This window comes from Puntigrus tetrazona, chromosome 17 (assembly GCF_018831695.1).
Source record: "Puntigrus tetrazona isolate hp1 chromosome 17, ASM1883169v1, whole genome shotgun sequence".
Taxonomy (NCBI): domain Eukaryota; kingdom Metazoa; phylum Chordata; class Actinopteri; order Cypriniformes; family Cyprinidae; genus Puntigrus; species Puntigrus tetrazona.
In genome coordinates, this window is record NC_056715.1 from 20,847,361 (window position 1) to 20,865,278 (window position 17,918).

Genomic DNA, 17,918 nt, shown 5'->3' on the forward strand with positions numbered 1-17,918 from the left:
GTTCCTTAAATGCAAATGAAACCCTGTCACCTCAGATGATCACTGAAAGATTAAAGTACGAGCGCTGAAACATTAAATGTAGTTTGATATTGCTAGGCGTTAAGAATTTGAAACCGTGAAAGTAGTCCCAAAGCAAGTTAAATGGTTGCACGAATTTGTTGTAATATTGTAATATTAAATGTCGCTAATGTTTAATTATATAGTGTTGGAAATATTCCCTACACCGAACCCAACACAAAACCCACCCTGAAGTGTTAACAAATGCATATGTGTTATAAAAAATGACGCAGCCATCTATTTTGTCAAACTGTAGTTTTACGGGGTTCGTACCAGAGCCCTTTATCACTAAGCAAATTGACTAAATTAAAAAAAAACCCTACTTATGAAGCTGAGCAAAGGCTGTTTTGGGCCACCATTGATTTCCATAGTATTCTTTTATCCTACTATAGAAGTCAATAGTGACTCTAAACAGCCTGGTTACAAACGTTCTAAAAAATATATTCCTTTGTGTTCTGCAGAAAAAAGAAACTCATACAGATTCGGAACTACTCGAGAGTGAGTAAATGATGACAGAAATTTCATTTTGGGGTGAACTATTCCTTTAAGTTCTGCATGCTTGTTTTCAAGCACTTTAGCGGAGATGGTTCTTGGTTAGTGGTCGTTTTTTCAGCACATTTATTTGTGAATCGCTTCACCGCAGTTTCACCTTCCAGTTCGGCTCATCAACCATAACAATTACAAAAACAGCCAGAAACCGTGGTGCTGTGATTGATGATAAGCTGAATTCTTCAGAACACTAAAAACTACTAAAACTTACTAAAACTGCCCGCAAGCTCTTGTTTTGTCCAGACTTGACTTTTACAATTCTCTTGGCAGGTCTTCCAGACACTTCCATCAAACCTCTACAATTAATCCAAATTAATCTTCAATGAGCTGAAAGAATGCATGTCACCTCCGTTTATCAATTTGCGCTGGCTCCGAATAGCTGCTCGCATAAAAGCATTCATTTTTGCCTACAAAACCACCTCGGATTCTGCGCCCCCTTGATATTAATTACTTCAGACTCGACTCATGTGCCCTCAGGAAGCTTGCATTGTGCAAATGAAGGATGCATTACTAAGGATCTAGCTTGTTAATCGTCAACTTTTGTGAACTGGAAGATGTCAGTGAAGTTGTTATTTGTGTGTCTTTTTACACGTTTTTGCTCCAAAGGTGGTGCGAGTGAAATTCTATGTTCATTGTAATGTCGAAACGTCTCTTTGATTCTGATATTGATAGAACACAGCCTCATTTGGCTGTGGTGCCCGTTCTTAAAATTGTCTTAAAGGCACTAAATTCAACTGGCTTATCATACGATTACACATCTCAAGATTAACCTCTGAGCAAAAGAAGCATGTGGAGGACCATTGTGAAGTTTACTTTGTGCACATCAATGCTATCTCTTCCAGTATAAAGAAGAATCTCTGCTTCAGGGTCAAGTGGGAATATCTTAGGAGCTATTCATTTGAGATGAGTACTCTATTGTGTAGAGTAAATCAACAGCCAATAGATTCATTAAATGATAAAATATTTCTTTACAAAGCTGTTTGTTCAGCTACTTGTCCATTGACATCCATGCAAACAAAACAGCGCCGCTTTCAATCGAACACACCTAATGTTACGTCACAGGCGCAAGAGTTCACTCACGTGCAGCAGCTCGCGGCAGTGCATGTTGCCAAGTATTCATTCGCAGGGGATCAAAAGCCGCTTATAAACGGGTCCACTTTTATTTTTTCTTTGTCTGCAATCGAACCTTTTTGCGGCCACTGTATAAAAATTGCCTAAAAAGCGCAACCGCGGCTCCATAATTTTTTCCCGCGATTGCATTTTCAAAATAGCCCAACTGTGCGGGAAAAGCGCGACCCTGGCAACACTGCGAATGCCGCGAAGCTCCAGCAGATCGAAAGAGAGGTGGAGACTTCCTGTGTGTCCGGAGTGGAGTTATAATATTTAATAGCTCTCAATTTATTTCCGCAACATAAGTTGGTTAATAATTTGTTTTTGTTTTTAAATAGCATCAATTTGTGAAAAATATAAAATTGACCAAATTTGGTCATAGGAGGTTTCCGCTCCACATCGACGATTTCTTAGCATAGATGCTATTTAACAAATAGCACTAAGTGCAAATAGCAATGGATTTGATTTACCCCAGGTAAAAAATACCAATATTCATAGTTATATGCTATTTACGCTAAGTGAAAACAGAATACAGCATACATGCTGTTTATACTAAGTTCAAATAGCAATGGATTCTATTTACAATAAAATAGCAGCATTAAATGCAAATAGCATTTTCTGCTATTTATACTACTTATTGCAAGATGCAATTATCTGCACCTCAGTAATGAAGTATATGTATATGTTAAATTAAATTATTAAATAGATGCCCTCATTTGGACAATAAAGCCCTCCCTACACCTACCCTACACTTTATTTTCAACATTTTGGATTCAAACCCACACAAAAAAATCCTTATGAATAATTTTTTTAATAATTTGAAAGTGTTCTGTCTGTGACTGGCTTTTACACACTTTTACCTACTTCATGCTTCAAAACACCTGCAGAAGCCTCACCCAGCTTTGTGTTTGTTAACAAAGAAGTGATTGGCAGACGCTCCGAGTCTGTGTCATTCTAAGAAACTGAAATCCGTCACATGATCCACAAAAAAACAGTGTTGGCAAACATCTAGAATGCATCGCGGTTTAGTTTTACTCTTTTTAAAGTATGGGTTTATGCAAAGCCTCTAAAATTGCATTTAGAGCAAATGAAAATCTAGCATCTGATCTTTTTGGATCTCCTTTCAGCTTTGCATTCTGCTCATGTTTCGTCATTATAATGGCCATGAATTAATAGTCTAAATCTATAAATTATGGCCATATTGGCCCATTTTACTGTTGAACTGCATAATAAGTTGACAGTTTAACTTTAAAGTGTTTGACATTTCCTGGTAAATAAACACTCGTGACAAGTAGACTTACTTAGGCGTGCAGATCCTTGCAATGCCAGCGAAGCATATGCCGCATATGATCACTGTGCAAAGTCTAATAGACAGTAGACTACAAGAATTTGTAATCATTGTGAAACAGTGAAGTAGTCACAAAGCCAATGTATTAGTTGCATTGCAGGACTTTTTTAAATTAACAATAGTCTCAAACAACTTAAAAGTAATTGTACATCATTTCCAAGTATAACAGTCAGAGTGTTACCGAGTGTAACTAGAAAAAAGAGTCATTAAAATGTATGCAGTAATAAAACGTTTAAACTGGCTTATATTCAGTACAAATAGTCGGCTTATGGGTGGAGTAAAAAATAAACATATAAAAATGATCAACCAACATTAAAAGATGCCGTATTTATTCCCAATTAAATCTACTCCGCGCTTCATTCCATCGCTAATTACATAAAGAACGTGTTAGAATTAATATTATAAACTATTATAAACCACTCGCGTCATGTCACCGGTTCTCCACTAGATGTCACTGACACTAAATTATTCCCTTTCGATCACTTCACACCTGTATTTTTTTATATTTACGTAGTATCGAGATTTTATTTCCTTTTTAGAATAAAGTTTATTAAAAAAAAAAAAAAGAAACGCATCATGTTAAAAGAGTTTTTGGTTAGTTCTTTTATTACAATTAAAATGGAGTGTGTGTGATGCATTTTGTGCAATATGTTTAAGAGACTATAAGGATAAACAAATACACAGTAAAGAGGGAGAAAACTATTCACAAATCTAGAATCAGAGCTCACTGGACAAAAGCAGATGTTTCTTTGTCTCTGGAAGGTTTCTATTTTAAAAGAGAGAGAGAGAGAGAGAGAGAGAGAGAGAGAGAGAGAGAGAGAGAGAGAGAGAGAGAGAAAATTGGTGAGAGACAATGGTTTATCTGTTTAATGACTCGTACAACACAGTAATTATGATTATGAGCACCAGCTTTATTGTCATGTCTCATGTTTACATTATGTGTGTGTACTGTGTATGTTTTATATATATATGTGTGTGTGTGTGTGTGTGTGTGTGTGTGTATATCACAATGAGTATATGCTTATATGCTAACTTTGCCTGTTCAGTTAAGACAATGTTAGGAAAGAGCACAACTCCCAGTTACTAAGAAAAATTATCGACTTGTAATGCACTGACACTGGGTCTAAAGGGCCCACCGGAAGGGTGTCTTGGGTCCTTTCCTGCCATTCAAACACAGGCGCTGTCCTGCTCAACACAAACACAGGATGTGATGCTAGATTTATCAGCGGCAGGCAGGAGACAGACACAATGGCAAGACATGCTGCATGTTTGTTTCCATGTAAAATACAGTGGAACAAAACTTAACTTTAGTAAGTTTTAGTAAGTTTAGTAACTACTTAACTGTGTTTAGTAGCCAAGCAGTCCGTCTTCAGATTTGTCGCTATATGGTTGTAAATAATAAAAAATGGTTTTATATGTTAGTACCAATTTAGTTTATATTTGTGTATGCTATCCTTTAATATTCCGGTATTTCAGACTCAGTGTTTCTTTAATGTCTTTGGTATACACACTGTTATATACGATCGGTGAAGTACAAAATATATGTAATAGGAATACATAAATACAATTATTATCTATATCCTAACTTAAATTTGTTATCGTGAATTCTTGAAAATCTGATTTTCTTCACGTTCCATCTCTCCTGGCTTTGTCCGATTCAAGATTATTACTGTTTAATCGTTATATAAAACGCTTTTTAACATGAAAACATTTTTTTGTTGTTGTTGAATAGGTTAAACTGCTCAATAATGCGTTTGTGTGGTCATCTCTCATACGGAGTGAATATGATTATGCATCCTAAACCTCTATTTAAACCTGTATTTATTCTCCTAAATCAGATGCAGCTAACGCTGTGCTGGTGTCGCGTCGTGAGAAACATCTGGGGATGTAGTCTAAACAATAAGCAGCCTGGGCAGTTGTTTTTTTGTTGGCGGCAGGAACTCGCTCCGAGAAGAGACAAACGAAACCTGCTGCTTAAAAATGATTTCCTTTGGAGGTTATTGACTAAACAGGATGCGTCGGTTCGAGTCTCGTTTTGGTGCCTGAAAGGACAATTCCTCCCGCGCTCCCTGAGATGAACCGAATACTTTCTCTTCGAAACGAGTAGCATTTGATCATTTTACGACACTGGCGGGATGATGCTCGCACTGATTCTGGCGCTGTCGTGTTTTGTCGCTGACGGGACGGATCGAGTGATCACGACGTGCACGGCCGAGGCTTGCCTCACGCTGCATCTGGAGGAGAAACGCTTTAAAAACGCCTCGGACGACTGCGTTAATAATGGCGGCAAACTGGTCACCATGAGAAACGAAGACGAACTTCAGAGCATCAAATCGGCTCTTTCGGGAGCGGGGGGGTTCAGCGTTCACTCGAAACTTTGGATCGGACTCGCGTTGCAGAAAAGACGCTGCACCGATTTCACCGAGGAGCTGCACGGCTTCAGGTGGACCTCAGAGCCGGCCGACTCCAAATATTCCTACTGGAAAAAGAAGCCTTTGGGCACGTGCACGGAGAAGAGGTGCGTGTCGATTTCGCTGGCGGACGGCCTCAAGTGGACAGACAGCTCGTGCAGAGACAGCGCGTTTTTTATGTGCAAATTTCTCTTCAAAGGCATGTGCAAACCGATGGCGCTGGAAGGACCGGGAGACGTCAAGTACAACGTTCCGTTCCTGTCTGAACCGTTAACTCGCAACGAAAGGTTGGCGATGCTGCCGCACGGGACGGGGGCCGAGGTGCTGTGCGGCGGCTCGGAAGACGCGGAATTTTTCTTCTCTCTTTGCGACAGCAAAGACGGCGTTTTCGGCTGGACGAATTCGGAGAGTTTCTGCGCGCGCCGTAAAAGCTGCAAACGCAGAAACGGAGGCTGCGAGCACCGCTGCTCGGAGACCGGAGCGGGCGTTCGCTGCGAATGCCGTGACGGTTATTACCTCAAGGACGACAAAGCGAGTTGCGCTCTCAGGAACAGCTGCGAAAATTCACCTTGCGCGTCCAAGTGCGTGCCGACCGCCGCTGGGTTTGCGTGCGCGTGCGCGGAGGGGTTCGACCTGGCCGAAGACGGCGTCGGTTGCGTCGACGTCGATGAATGCCGGCGAGCGACCTGCGGGGAGCAAAGGTGCCGCAACACGCCGGGGAGCTACTTTTGCGAGTGCGAACCCGGCTTCAGGCTCGTGGCCGGCAAATGCGAAGACGTGGACGAGTGCACCGAAGGCAGATGCGAACAGGGCTGTCTCAATTCACAGGGCTCGTTCTCTTGCTACTGTCACGCGGGTTACAGCTCGACGTTGAACGACAGCAGGAGGTGTGTGGACATCGACGAGTGCGTCGGCAGACCGTGCGAGGACCTCTGCCTTAACACTTTGGGCAGTTTTAAATGCGCCTGTAGGGAAAACTTCATTTTGGCTAAAAACGGCATCGGCTGCGTCCCGGGTCCTACGGAGAAACCGCTGAACTCTCCACCTTCGGGTCGTAGGGAAGCGTTCGCCACTAAACCGAGTCGGTTACCAGGCACTTCCGGACCGACGACGGCCAGCCCCCTCGCGTTCACGAACGCTAAAACGGACTCCAGCAAACACCAAGAAAGTTTTCTCGGGGGCTCTTGGGTGTTGGCGTGCGTCGTCGGTTCGGTCGTCCCACTGGTCGCGGTCATTGTGGTGATATCAGTGTTTGTCGTCTACCGATGGAAACGCGCGAGAAAAGCCGCTTTAAAAAACGCCACCGCCGACAACTACTGCTGGGTTTCATCTGGACTCGACAAGGAGCGCAAAAATGCATTCAACTGACTGATTAAATAAAGGAGTGTTCATTTTCTGTCAGCATCTAAACATTCAAACGTTCATTTCCTCTAACGCTGTTTCCCGTTGCCTGCACATTTTTTTTCTGTAAATGTTGGACAAATTAATGAAAATGATAAAACCGCTTTAAGTTTAATTGATGCTGTTGGATATAACCAATGCGTTAGTGTTGTCGTTTTTTGTCATTTACCTTTCTGTCTTACATGTTAAATGAATTGCTTTTGTTTCACATTTCGCCGATTATGTAGAGACGTTTGCATAGCATAGTGGACTTTGTGTTTCTTTCTGGTAATGTTAGTCTGTAGCCACGAATGCAAGGTACATAAACTTAAATAAAAAGGAAAGAAAATAACTTTTTCTGAGATATACGTGTATCCATTGGAGAAAATTGGAGACAATATAGCCCACTCCCAACCTTTTAAAAGCCCTAAGCACGTGATGTCCACCAGTGCCACTAAACGTGATCGTATATTTATTTATTTTATTTTTTTTTTTTTGTTGCTGTTGTTGTTTTTGATTCACGATATTGTTGCAAAAAGAAATCTCTACATTTTGGTAGAATTAAAAAAAGAAGCTTGAAATAGTTTGTGTCCATCTCATTTTTGTCGAGGCAGTTTGCAACCCACCTAATAATCAACTTATCCTTAAAAACGTCTCGGGGAGCGTTATCTGAACGAGCTTTTAATGTGCGTGAATGGACGAGTGCTGTAAAGAGTTATTAACCGTGAGTCATCTTCGTCGAGATCGTTACGCGTTTCGCGGAGCTCGCCGTGCGTGCATCACATTTATCAGAACAAACCGTGACTGGTCACTCGGGTATTTCTTGGCTCGAGTTCAGGCGGGGTTTCCTTCCTATGTTTACCTTTATCTCTAGAATGGAAGGTACAAAAATTTAAAGCTCTAAACGCCGTATCCTCGTGCCGCTCGAGTTGCCGTAGCCTGCCTTTTGGGATGGATTCTCACAAACGAACGATTTTTTTCACGGTGATCATTTCGTCGTGCGCCGGAATGGTATACAGCTGTGCCTGCACAAAAAACGTAAAACACTGCGCAAACGTTTACCAAATGCCGGTGGACTTCCAAACGGCTGAACGGGTTTGCGGAGAACGGGGCGGTCGGTTACTCATCCAGGCTAACGCATCTGATGAACTTGTGGACTATCTCCTTAATAACCTGATCGGACACTTTTGGACCGGGCTCTCCGTGTCAAGCGAAATGTGTTTAAATAATACGGGCTCACGGAGCTCAGACTTCACCAACTTGGAGACCGAAGGAAAGTCGTGCGTCCCGCTCTGCGCGTCCGTCTCAGCCGACGGGATGCGGACGCCGAGACCGTGCGCGGAGAAACTGAACGGGTTTCTGTGCGAGGAAACTCGGGGGGAACTTTGCAAAGGAAGCGCGGTCGTTCTGGATAGCGCGCGCTGTATGTTCGCGCCCTGCGAGCATAAATGCGCTCCGGTGAAAAACGGATACCGGTGCTCGTGCAAGGAAAGCTTCCGTTCGAACGCGCGAGATCCCCGCCGCTGCGATTTCTACTGCTCGGAGAGGGTTTGCCAGGCGCTGTGTTTGAGAGGCGGGTCCGCGTGTTGGTGCCCGGCCGGTTTTGTTAGAAGCGAGCAAACCTGCGAAGATATCGACGAATGTGAATCGAATCACGGCTGCGCGCACAAGTGCGAAAACACGATAGGGTCTTACGGATGCGCTTGCTACGAGCCTTTCATCCTCGTCAATGAAACCGAATGCACTCTTTCTTCTAGTCTGTATAATGCTAAACTGTTACCAACACCGTCATCGAATTATATAGCAAGAGGGGCACTGTCGACCCCAGCAGAGTATGCTGGGCTGATAGTATTCCTAGTAGTGGCTCTTTTTGCTCTGTTAGTGCTCGTGTATTATTTGCGCGGTCGTAAAGTAACTGTACAGGAACGCAATCCACCGGATCATGAAGAGTTTCAAGAAAGTGCGTCCAAGTGAACAATAGCTGCATAGCTAGGTGTTTTTATAAAAAGCAAAATCTCTTAATATGTGTGTAAAACTGAAATGTTAAAAGTTAAATGATTTCTTATCTGGCAGTGGCCTATAGTGCCCATGGTTCTTATAAAAAATCATGTAGCTTGCCCTTTAAAAATTACCAGCAACCTAATATGGTCGCATTTCTCTGTGCGGATGTTGGGAGTTACTGGTTGTGTGTGTGTGTGTGTGTGTGTGTGTGTGTGTGTGTGTGTGTGTGTGTGTGTGTGCGCGTGTGTGTGTGCGTGTACTTGGTATTTATGGGGACCCCCAAGGATAGGTATACCAGTACATTTTAACCTTGTGGGACGTTTTAGGTACCCATTAGGAAACAAGGTTATAAAACATACAGAATTAGAAGTAGGACAATAACACATACAGTCTGTACAGTATAAAAACAATTACGCCTATGGAGAGTTGCCATTAAACATGGCAAAACAGTGTGTGTGTGTGTGTGTGTGTGTGTGTGTGTGTGTAAAAACAAGCAAATCAGCCTAAATTTCCCATGTTATCCTACATATTTTATCTTCTTTACATTTAGGCCTTGATATCTGACAAGCTTCTCCAACTGAATATATTCAGTGGTCTAGCTTTGTTTCTGGAGAACGTTACCAAATAACTTAATTTTACAGAAAACACATTTGAATGGATGAGATAAAAACACCTCTGACATGTTAAAATATCTTTGCTAACATATGTTTTATATTGTTGTAGCCTATGCGCCCTAAATTTTCAGTGTAAAACACAATTGTTTCTGGTGCCATTAGCACAGCTAGACTGTCAACTATTGTATTTTCAACTATAAACAATAGTTATTTGTTGGATATGTATGCATCTATAATCCACCAATCACTGTAGTTATGTTTTCATTGATCTATTCTGTTTCAATGGTTAACTCATCAGTTATTTGACTGAACGATGAAAGAAAAAGGTCTATATACTTGTGTTAAAAAAAAAAAAATGAAGTTAATTTTAAAATTCAAATAAGCTGTGCATATTTTTATTGGAAAGCGTTTTAAAGGTTTTTCATTTGTGTTCAGTCAACTATGCACGTGAGTCCTGAAGACTCTTTGGCGACATATTTGATGACCTTCATGAACACGCCATATTCCTGCTGCAGATTGTTGCCAGGGGCAACGAAAACTGCGATGTCTGTGCTGTAAGAACCCTCAAAAACTGCTGCAGGAAGTTGGATCTCATTCTGTAAGAAGCGGCAGATCTGATTCAGTCCATGAGAATAAGACACACAGTGTAGGCTACTGTGCTGTAAGCGGCTGGTAGACAAACATACTCACTGCAGGTTTTTATGATAACTGGTCCGTTATGTACAGACAAACGTTTTCAATTGTTGTAATATTTGAAAGTATGACTTGTTATGTGCTGTTGTGCTTGCTTTTGCTAGTTATTCCCCTGTCAAATAAAGTATATAGCTGCTGTCAAAATATTAATCATAATTGTATACAATATATACACACACACACACATATATATATATATATATATACATACATTTATTTGCATAAGATGTTTTTGTTCTGTTTACATGTATTAGGTATTTTTAAATACACACACACACACACATTGCTTTTGTCACTCCTCTGTCTTAAAACGTTCCGTCTGTTATTCTGTTACTCATAATAGTTTAGTACATTAGTACTTTGACCTGTATAATAACTCATCTACACGTCACGAGATAGCCTACATACAGCACCACAGGCGGGAAACTTTTGCTTTCAATAGGCTACTTTCCAGTTTCCAGTTTGGAACGCATCTAGAACTTAAGTCACGCTGTTATTCCATTCTTTGCCCAGATCAGCTCGACTGTCTTCTAAGGAAGAGAGAGAAACAACGGCAGAACCGATTTTCAATGTGCGGCATCAGTGGGTAGGTTTGAGAAGAAATCACGTGTGTGTGTGTGTGTGTGTGTGTGTGTGTCTTGAAAACAGCAAGCACTATTTTTAAGACAGCAGCATAGCGTTTTCAGCTGGGAAAGGTAGACCAGTGACGCGTATGACGCATTTTCATCATCATCATCATCATCATCTCCCTCGTCGTACATTTAGTCGGCGTCGTTATGTTGCGCGAGCTTTATTCCGATCCGCCGAAGACATTTGAATAATGCATAATAATGCGTGCTGGATACGCGATACACGCGCTCCCGAAAAGACTATTTTGGTATTTAGGAACTGATATGGGGATTTGCTGGCCATCATGTTCCGCGCGTCGGCGAGGAGATTCTGCAGGGCTCGCAATCCATGATGCAATCCCAACAGATTTAACATTTTCACGTTTCACCTAGCTTTTTGTCGCCGTCGTCATAATTTCAGAGCATTGTGACCCGATGAATTTTATTCAGTGAAAGATGTTTCATCATGACGATAAAGAAGGCAAGAAATCTGCGTTTGGACATCCCGTCTACGGCCAGATTCTTCTCTCGATCGTCCTCCTCCTCCTCCTCCCTCCTATTCTGGTCACCGCCTTCCCTGTTAACACAGTAGGTAAGAGATCTGCACAAAAACCGCACTTATATCATTCATATGTGGAATACGAGGGGCTTGATTGCTTTTGGCTGCACCCTGAAATTGTCTGAAGAACCTGGCCCATCATCTTCATTAAAGATTCTGTTATAACAGTCCCTCTGTGATATGCTGCTTTACAACTATAGAATAACCTTTGATCGTGACTAAGCAGAACATTCAAAACAAGCAAGAACCACACTCGTAAAATTCCAGACACCATCTAGGCCCTAAAGACCTCCGGGCTGTAACAATATTTTGCGAAGGTGACACTATACTGTACTTAACACCGAGTGAAGCAACATCTGAGAAGAAAAGTGCTTTGATGTGGAATGAAAATGCCATATTGAGTGTGATGTTGAGTTGTAACAGTTTCACCCAACGGAAATGGGCTACGGGTGACATCACTGCCGTGCGCTCGTCACCCTCCTGAGGTGATAGTAGTTGCAAGACAAAGTGTAAAAATAGAAAGATTAACAATAAAGCATTTAAAAAAAAAGATGGATAAGTTGCTGAACTGGTATCATAATCGTAATGTATAAGCAGAAATGCCATTAATGGCCAGACAGAGAATGCTGTAACTTTGTTTTTATATAGAAGTTAATAGTTGCAATAATAACATACATACGTTTTGTGTTTGTTTACATCTTAACGGGACGGTCACAAGCCTCCTGGTTTTCATCCAAAATATTTTTAATTGTGTTCTGAATATTTTGACCGACATTGGGGGTAAGTGACTGATGACAAAATGTTCGCTTTGGGGAGGAGAAACCCTTCATGAAGCCACTTTGTTTGCTTTTAATACCAAAATTGGATTTCTTTTTAAATGGAAGTTTTGAGAGACATGGAACAAACCGCAGATACCAAGATCAAACACTGATATCTGAACAACCGTTAAATGTCGTCTTCTCTATGCGCTTTCAGTGGAGCAGTTCTGCAGGGATCCTGGTGTTCCTGATCACGGAATCAGAACTCCGAGCAGCGGTGTGTTCTTTGAAAACTCGGTTGCCAGGTTCTCTTGTGTGGATGGTTATAGTTTAAAGGGGCCAGCCAAGATTATCTGCGTGCGCTTCCATAATGGATCAGTAGGCTGGAAACCAAGCCTTAAACCAGTGTGCCTTTCAGAAGGTGAGCATATTCCATCTTAACCTTAATGTTAGCATTAAATGCCATTATAAATCTTTTTAGCGGGATCCTCCCTCTAGCAGATGGTGTCAAGTGTCAATATTGCCAAATGTCATTTTTTGCTATAATATATAATAATATCAAAAACCTCAATGTGGTATAGAACTTATTGGTAACATTTTGAATAAGTAACACTCATTTATTATTGACTATGACTTTTCCCTCAACAAATTCCTAGTTTGCTGCTTATTAATAGATAGTAAGGTAGTTGTTAAGTTTAGGTATTGGGTAGGATTAGGGATGTAGAATAAGGTCATGTAGAATAAGACATTAATATGGGCTGAATTAGTACTAATAAATGGCTAATGTTCTTGTAGTATGCACGCTAATAAGTTAAGAGACCCTAAAATAAGTAACTAGTTAAGAGACCCTAAAATAAATTGTTATCAACCTATTTAGACAAATGTCTTTGGTTTTATAGCAACTCAGATTCCTAAATATTTGGGAAAATATTTGACTCCATCAATAATCTTTAAAAGGAGATTAAATTTAGGTCTTCATTCCAAAGCATTCATGAACTACAACAATTTAAGTTTGGATCCATTTAAACAGAGCTTGAATAATAAAATATTGAACTTAATAATAATAGGTACTCTATCTTTCAAAGATTGTCTTCCTCCATTCATCGAGGATGCCGATGTCACGAATAAGACGTACAGGCCTGGTGACAGCCTCATTATTAGCTGTCATGAGGGATTTCAGATCCGATACCCTGACACAGAAACTATGGAATCGGTCTGCCAGGCAGATGGGACATGGGATAATCAGCCAACCTGTCAAGGTTTGACGCAAGCCATTTTTCGCCAATTATTCAAAACGAACCCACTCCGTAGCTGACTGTGATTTCACAAACACCACGCTCTTGAAGATAGTTTGCATAGTTTTCATGCACTGTCCTCTGTCTCCGCAGGCTGCCTTCGGCCGCTGATACCTCCGCACAGTTACATGAACATCTCGGAAACAGAGTTCTCTGTGCCCGTTGGGACCGTGGTTCACTACCAGTGTTTTCCTGGTTACAAGCTGGAGGGACCTGAACTTCTGGAATGCATGTATAACCTCATCTGGTCGAACACGCCACCCCGGTGCCTTGATGTTGAGGGTGAATAGAAGTACAATTTATCACCTTTAAGTTAACAGTTAGGGTCAAAAGAAGAGATTTAATTAATGACAACTCTTGGAAGATTTTAGCATGTTGATGGATATGGCAATGTTAAATGTGTTTGGTCTTGGTGGAATAGATCTGCTGCTATAGTTGTAGAGTACAGGAACTTGCTACCGCCAGTGCATTTGGCGATTTGCTGCTGTGAATATTTAAGACTTACTGCTGCTGCACAAATAGTATTTAATGTAACCTGCAGCACATCTATACAGGTAGAGCTGGGGAAGGTGGAGGTTTTCAGAGACACTCTAAAAGCGCACTGATTGCTAGCCAAGCCGTATAAATGCAAGGCAGTAAGCTGATTGGCTGCATATGCAGCATGAACCAATCAGCTTGTGCCAATTAACTGTCTAAATATCATCAGTTGGAAGTATATGTCAGTTTATTTTACTATCCTAACCTACTCTGAGAGTTAGTAGACATGTAGTTGCATATTAATGAGGATCGGTTGACATGAAGTTACTGAAAGTTAGTAGAATGTCTGAAGTGGGTGATCAAAATTAAGTATAACCATATTATTTTTTATAGATTCATTTTATAATTACAAATCATTTTATAAATATAATCTTTTGGAATCGAACCCTAAAAATTCCTTGCAGCTTAGAGTATATAGCTTATACACTTTAGCATTCTCTTAATGAAAGAAAAGTCAAAATCTTTAGTAAATTAAAGATTTAAAATTTTCAATAATGTAAACAGAATGTTACTGTAAGTAATTATGTTATTCAGGAATGCATAAACAAACACAGGGACAAATATTAAAATGTGGTCTGGGGATCAAGAAGAAGAAGTGAGTTATCTGATTAAGATGTCTTTTTCTGCGTCTCTGTTGTTTTACAGCATGCTCTTTACCCCCGATGATAGAACATGGAGATTACATGTGCCACCCACAGCCATGTGACCGCTACATTCACGGGACGGTCGTAGAGTACTACTGCTATCCTGGCTACTCTTTAGCGAATGACTACAAGTACATCACATGCCAGTACGGACAATGGTTTCCACAAATGCAGTTTTACTGCATCAAAGACGGTAAATTAGCCTGCGTTCATTTTAGTTTGCAAACTATTTTATCTGGTACATCATAATCAGACGAGCCATGTATATTGGCTCAAAGAACGTACAATGAGAAATAATAATCATAATAATTTTGTAATAATGTTGCTAGTTTTTAAAAAGATACCTATAGTTAAATATGCATGTACTATTTCATCTTAGACATATGTTATATATCACACTGTACAAACACACACAATAATTCGATTTTTGTAACATTATTATAGCATTATATTCTCTTAAAACGTCTTTTTGGGCAACAAATCATCATTTTAGAGTGATTTCTGAAAGATCAAGTGGCACTGAAGACTGGAGTAATGGCTGGTGAAAATTCAGCTCTGCATCATGGAAATATATTACATTATAAATGACTTTGTTATGTGAGGGAACTCTGTGGCTCTGTGGTATCAGGCTTATACACACACACAGACAGTTTATATAAATATGATTTATATATTGCAAATATGACTTTATCTGAAGCGGTATTTAAGCAATATCAGTTTTCTATCAACTATGACATAAATCTAAATCTAATTTTTTCCAAGGGCATTATTTTTACCCTTTAATACATTAATTTCAAATTATTACATTTGATCTATAAATTCAATCATCATAATGTAATTGTTATTATCTATAGCTTACCTTAACATATTAAATAATTTTGACAAAAAATACAACAGCATTCAGTTATATTATGATATTGTTTCAATATATATGTATATATATATATTTTTTTATTAATAATATAAACTAATTAATAGATTCACTCATTAAACACTACTGGCACCTTCTAGCATTTTAATTTAGTTGTTAATGTCTATGATCATTTCTTGTGTGTTAGTTAGGGAAATCATTACCAGTAGTGATCTTTACCGAGTGAGTCATTGAGTCATTCTTTCAATCGATTCATCAGATGCTCACGCATGGGCTAATGAAACTTTTAACTAAACCGATTCTTTAAAAACACTGAATCATTCAGCAATGAATCGACTGGTTGATGTGAGATGCTGTATAATAAATGTAATCATTTTATATTTGCCTTTTGAACTGTTTATAGAATGCCTGGCATTAATGAAGCATTTTTTTATAAAAACATTGGGGTCAGTAATAATATATCTGATTCCTTCGTATCAAAACGTCAAAGATTCATATTTCCTGTATTAACACAATGTCAAACTTGGATGTACATGTTAACAAGCAGTGCTTTATTCCCGTAGAGACAACCTGGCCTGGTTTTCAAGACTCTCTACTAACCACGTGGAAAGTAGTGGCTTGTACGGCCACCAGTGTGCTGCTAGCTCTGCTCTTGGTGATCACAGGCAAGATGTTCCACTTCAAATGCAAGTCCCAGCAAAGCCCAAGGTACTGCTGACACTATATTCATACATTGTAGTCTGATCTACTCTTACCTTACACTTTAAAGGGTTACTCCAACATTACAATGAACATTGTCGTTAATCACTTACCCCCAAGTCACTCCGAAAACATAAATGCTTTGTTTTTTTGGTGTATTTGTCTTCGAAACACAATTTAAGACATTTTGGATGAAAACAGGAGGCTTGTGACTGTCCAATTGACTGCCAAGTGAATAAAAGTATGAAAGACGCCATCAGAATACTCCTATCTGCCATCAGTGGTTCAACCGTGACGTTATGAAGCTACGAGAATACTTATTGTACAAAAACAAAACAAAACAAACATTTCAGCACCATAGCACCATAGTGGAGTGTATGCGCTGAATGCAAATAGCGTATGCTTTTCTGTGACAGCTGCAACGCTATTTTCTTCAAATCGAATCGTAAATATACGTAGAAAATACATCTGTTGACACAGAACTACGTACATTATTCGCATCCAGTGGATGCTCTCCAAAATGGCGATATGGAGCCAAATTGTTTAATAAAGTAGTTATTTTAGCATACAAACATATTCTTGTCACCATCATAATGTTATGGTCGAACCACTCATGCCAGACTATACTGACGATGTCTTACATACTTTTCTGGACCTGGATGGACAGTGGCAGTTGTTTGTCAGGAAATGGGACAGTCAAAAATATCCCGGTTTTCATCTAAAATAACTTTGTTTTTCACTTGGGGGTGGAGTAACCCTTTAAAACATTTCATTCTCTTTCAGTGAGGAACAAGATGAAAGTCGGGATCCTAACATCTTGGTTGTAGACGGTGTCGCTGTGCCACTTCCCTCTTACGAAGAGGCCGTTAGCGGCACCTACTGTCAGCCCCCAAACGATCCGCCCCCTGCTGGCCTGGGGAGCTCACAGCATTCAGAAGAACAAAACCCGCCTTCATATCCCGGACATGCAGGGAGTCCAAACGGCGTGCCGTTGGACACCGGTGAGGCTGAGACCTGTGACAGCATCTCGGACACGTCAGAATGCCTTCAAGGCGTACAGCCGTCTTCTTCCCATGCTGGTGGACTCAATAACACGTCTGAGAAAACCAACGCCATCACCTCTATGGAGGAAACTGCCTCCACAAGCCCAAGCATAGACATTGCAGATGGTAAGGCTGTAGGCTGCCGTCACCTAGTGGCGGAAACACGCACTGTTTTATTACATGATTGGTAGAATATATCAATTCGATCACTTACCATTGTATTGCTTTGCATTTTCCAGAAATTCCTCTCGTGGAGGATGGCGAAGCAGACTGCTGATTGTTACCTTTAACTGAAAACGGGACACTTGAGATTGTTTCACTCCACTGTTGGTTTTTTCATTGCTCATTTCTGATTTTGTTGAACAATACGGTGCAGGCCAAATTACTGCTCATAAGCAATTATTGCACACTTATATTTAATGAAGAGCACACCAGGGATAGGCAATAAAAATAATAATAATAATCAAAAAGTAAATATATTACCATTTCCTGCTCATGAGAGAACTATGCATTAGACCATTGCATATCGTTAATTTGACTTTCCCACAGTACACAGCATCTAAGTATTAGAAATTATTTTTCTTGTGACTTTCACTTGGCAACCGCGCTGCATCCTGGCCAGCTTTCAAATGGTATGGACTGTAACGATGATGAACATTTCCTAAATAAATAATATGTTAGCTTTACATCGGAGTTTATCTTAACTGAGGTTCAAGTGCGTTCATCCAGGCGAACCATTGG

General features: G+C 40.3%; 3 protein-coding genes across 3 annotated transcripts; all 3 read left to right on the forward strand.

Annotated features, from left to right (window-relative positions):
- The first annotated feature begins 4,039 nt into the window (after window positions 1-4,039).
- Window positions 4,040-7,425, forward strand: LOC122361694 (complement component C1q receptor). Its single transcript, XM_043262563.1, has 2 exons — window positions 4,040-4,374; window positions 4,903-7,425. The coding sequence occupies exon 2, from the start codon at window positions 5,200-5,202 to the stop codon at window positions 6,841-6,843; it is 1,644 nt and encodes a 547-aa protein (XP_043118498.1). The 5' UTR covers window positions 4,040-4,374; window positions 4,903-5,199; the 3' UTR covers window positions 6,844-7,425.
- Window positions 7,426-7,591: 166 nt separating this feature from the next.
- LOC122361697 (fibrillin-2) lies at window positions 7,592-10,307 on the forward strand. Its single transcript, XM_043262571.1, has one exon. The coding sequence runs from the start codon at window positions 7,807-7,809 to the stop codon at window positions 8,827-8,829; it is 1,023 nt and encodes a 340-aa protein (XP_043118506.1). The 5' UTR covers window positions 7,592-7,806; the 3' UTR covers window positions 8,830-10,307.
- A 242-nt stretch (window positions 10,308-10,549) lies between these two features.
- Window positions 10,550-17,863, forward strand: susd4 (sushi domain containing 4). Its single transcript, XM_043262570.1, has 9 exons — window positions 10,550-10,749; window positions 11,222-11,363; window positions 12,306-12,509; window positions 13,174-13,347; window positions 13,477-13,665; window positions 14,566-14,757; window positions 15,999-16,143; window positions 16,918-17,303; window positions 17,417-17,863. The coding sequence occupies exons 2-9, from the start codon at window positions 11,228-11,230 to the stop codon at window positions 17,452-17,454; spliced, it is 1,464 nt and encodes a 487-aa protein (XP_043118505.1). The 5' UTR covers window positions 10,550-10,749; window positions 11,222-11,227; the 3' UTR covers window positions 17,455-17,863.
- The last annotated feature ends 55 nt before the right edge of the window (window positions 17,864-17,918 follow it).